General features: G+C 56.9%; 1 protein-coding gene across 1 annotated transcript in view; it reads right to left on the bottom strand.

Moving 5' to 3' along the window:
• Window positions 1–1,349, bottom strand: part of GNAL (guanine nucleotide binding protein (G protein), alpha activating activity polypeptide, olfactory type) — a 96,316-nt gene that overhangs the window by 13,319 nt on the left and 81,648 nt on the right. Inside the window, exon 8 of the mRNA XM_008588053.1 lies at window positions 911–984. Within this exon, the coding sequence (XP_008586275.1) occupies window positions 911–984 (74 nt within the window). The remainder of the gene's footprint in view (window positions 1–910; window positions 985–1,349) is intronic.

Below are 1,349 nucleotides of genomic sequence, written 5' to 3' on the forward strand. Positions count from 1 at the left end.
TGGGCTGCACAGCAGGTGCTACAGAAATTCCAAGGAGTCACTGTGGGCTGAGATTTGAAGGATGCTTTGCTAGATCTGTGGGGTTTACTTAGCCCAGGAAGCATCTGGGGCTTGGAGGTCAGGAGAAACACTGTGGCGGGAAGAGCTGGATGGACTGGAAGGACACCGACAGGAAGGAGTCCAATGGGGAGGGGGGAGGGAAGTAGGGCAGGTGGCAGGTAGGGGGGAGAAGTGGGGCTGGTGGGGAGGGGCCCAGGTCACAGGGTGGAGGGCTTGAGTTTTAGGGTGCAGAGGCAGCAATGAGCTTCCGAACCTTTTTCAGCAGAGGACCAACATGATCTCAGCTGTGCTTTGGGAGGATTCATTTTGCAGCAGTGAGTAGAATGGACTGGAATGGGTAAACCAGGGGACAGGGCACCAGCCAGGCTCCTGCTGAGATAGTTGGCCTGGGTAGGAAGTAACGGGGGACAAGGGTCAGGGCTGTGGGTTGAAAAGAGCACACAGTGCAAAGGCCTTTGTGGAGGGAGAATTAACCTTTATCATAGGGAGAAAAATGAAGACATAAGCTTGGTCCGTGGAGTTTGTGCTTGGGCAGCCCAGAAGATCCCACTGGAGACAAAAAGAAGTTGCTAGTTTCACTCCTCAAACTCCTGATTTAACAAAAGGGCCAATCAAATCTACAGCCAGGATCAAAACATTTTTCTTTTAGGTGTTCTCATTTCTACTTCAAAATAAGTGGTGAAAATCTACATTTCAACCCTCCCTAGAGTTCCAATCACACCCCAGCGGTGCTTATCCCAGAGGTTAGTGATGCACATTCAGGCACTAAGCCCTGGGCCCTGGGCCCTGCAGGAGCTGCGGCCTCTGTGCCGTCCCCCCGCAGCAGCGCCCGTCCCAGCAGCACACTCACTGGAAGTTCACTTTGTCCACTTGAAATCGCGTCTCAAAAATCCCCGATGTCAGAACTCTGCATCTGAGGAGGTCCTGAGAGCAAGAGAGAAGCAAACCCGGTTACCTGGTGTCCTCCCTCAGTAGAGCCCCGGTGTAACCTGAGTCATCACGGCTCCCAAACGACCTTCTCCCGCTCACAGCAGGCACGAGGAAGGGGCGAGAACGGCTGGGCTGGCCGAGGCCGCTGCACCGAGCCCAGCGTCTCTGTCCCCGCGCCGGGCCCCTGTGCCGAGAGAAAGGCCGGCGGGGACGCTGCTGGAGGGCGGACCCTGGAGCAGCCGGCAAGACCCCGCAAGACCCCGCAAGACCCCGCTAACTCCGCTGCGCCCAAGAGCCCGGACAGCGCGGTGGTCCGCAGCGCAGCGGGGACGACAACTGCACTTCCCACAACTGCACTT

The sequence above is a fragment of the Galeopterus variegatus genome, unplaced genomic scaffold (assembly GCF_000696425.1).
Source record: "Galeopterus variegatus unplaced genomic scaffold, G_variegatus-3.0.2 Scaffold4648, whole genome shotgun sequence".
Lineage (NCBI taxonomy): Eukaryota > Metazoa > Chordata > Mammalia > Dermoptera > Cynocephalidae > Galeopterus > Galeopterus variegatus.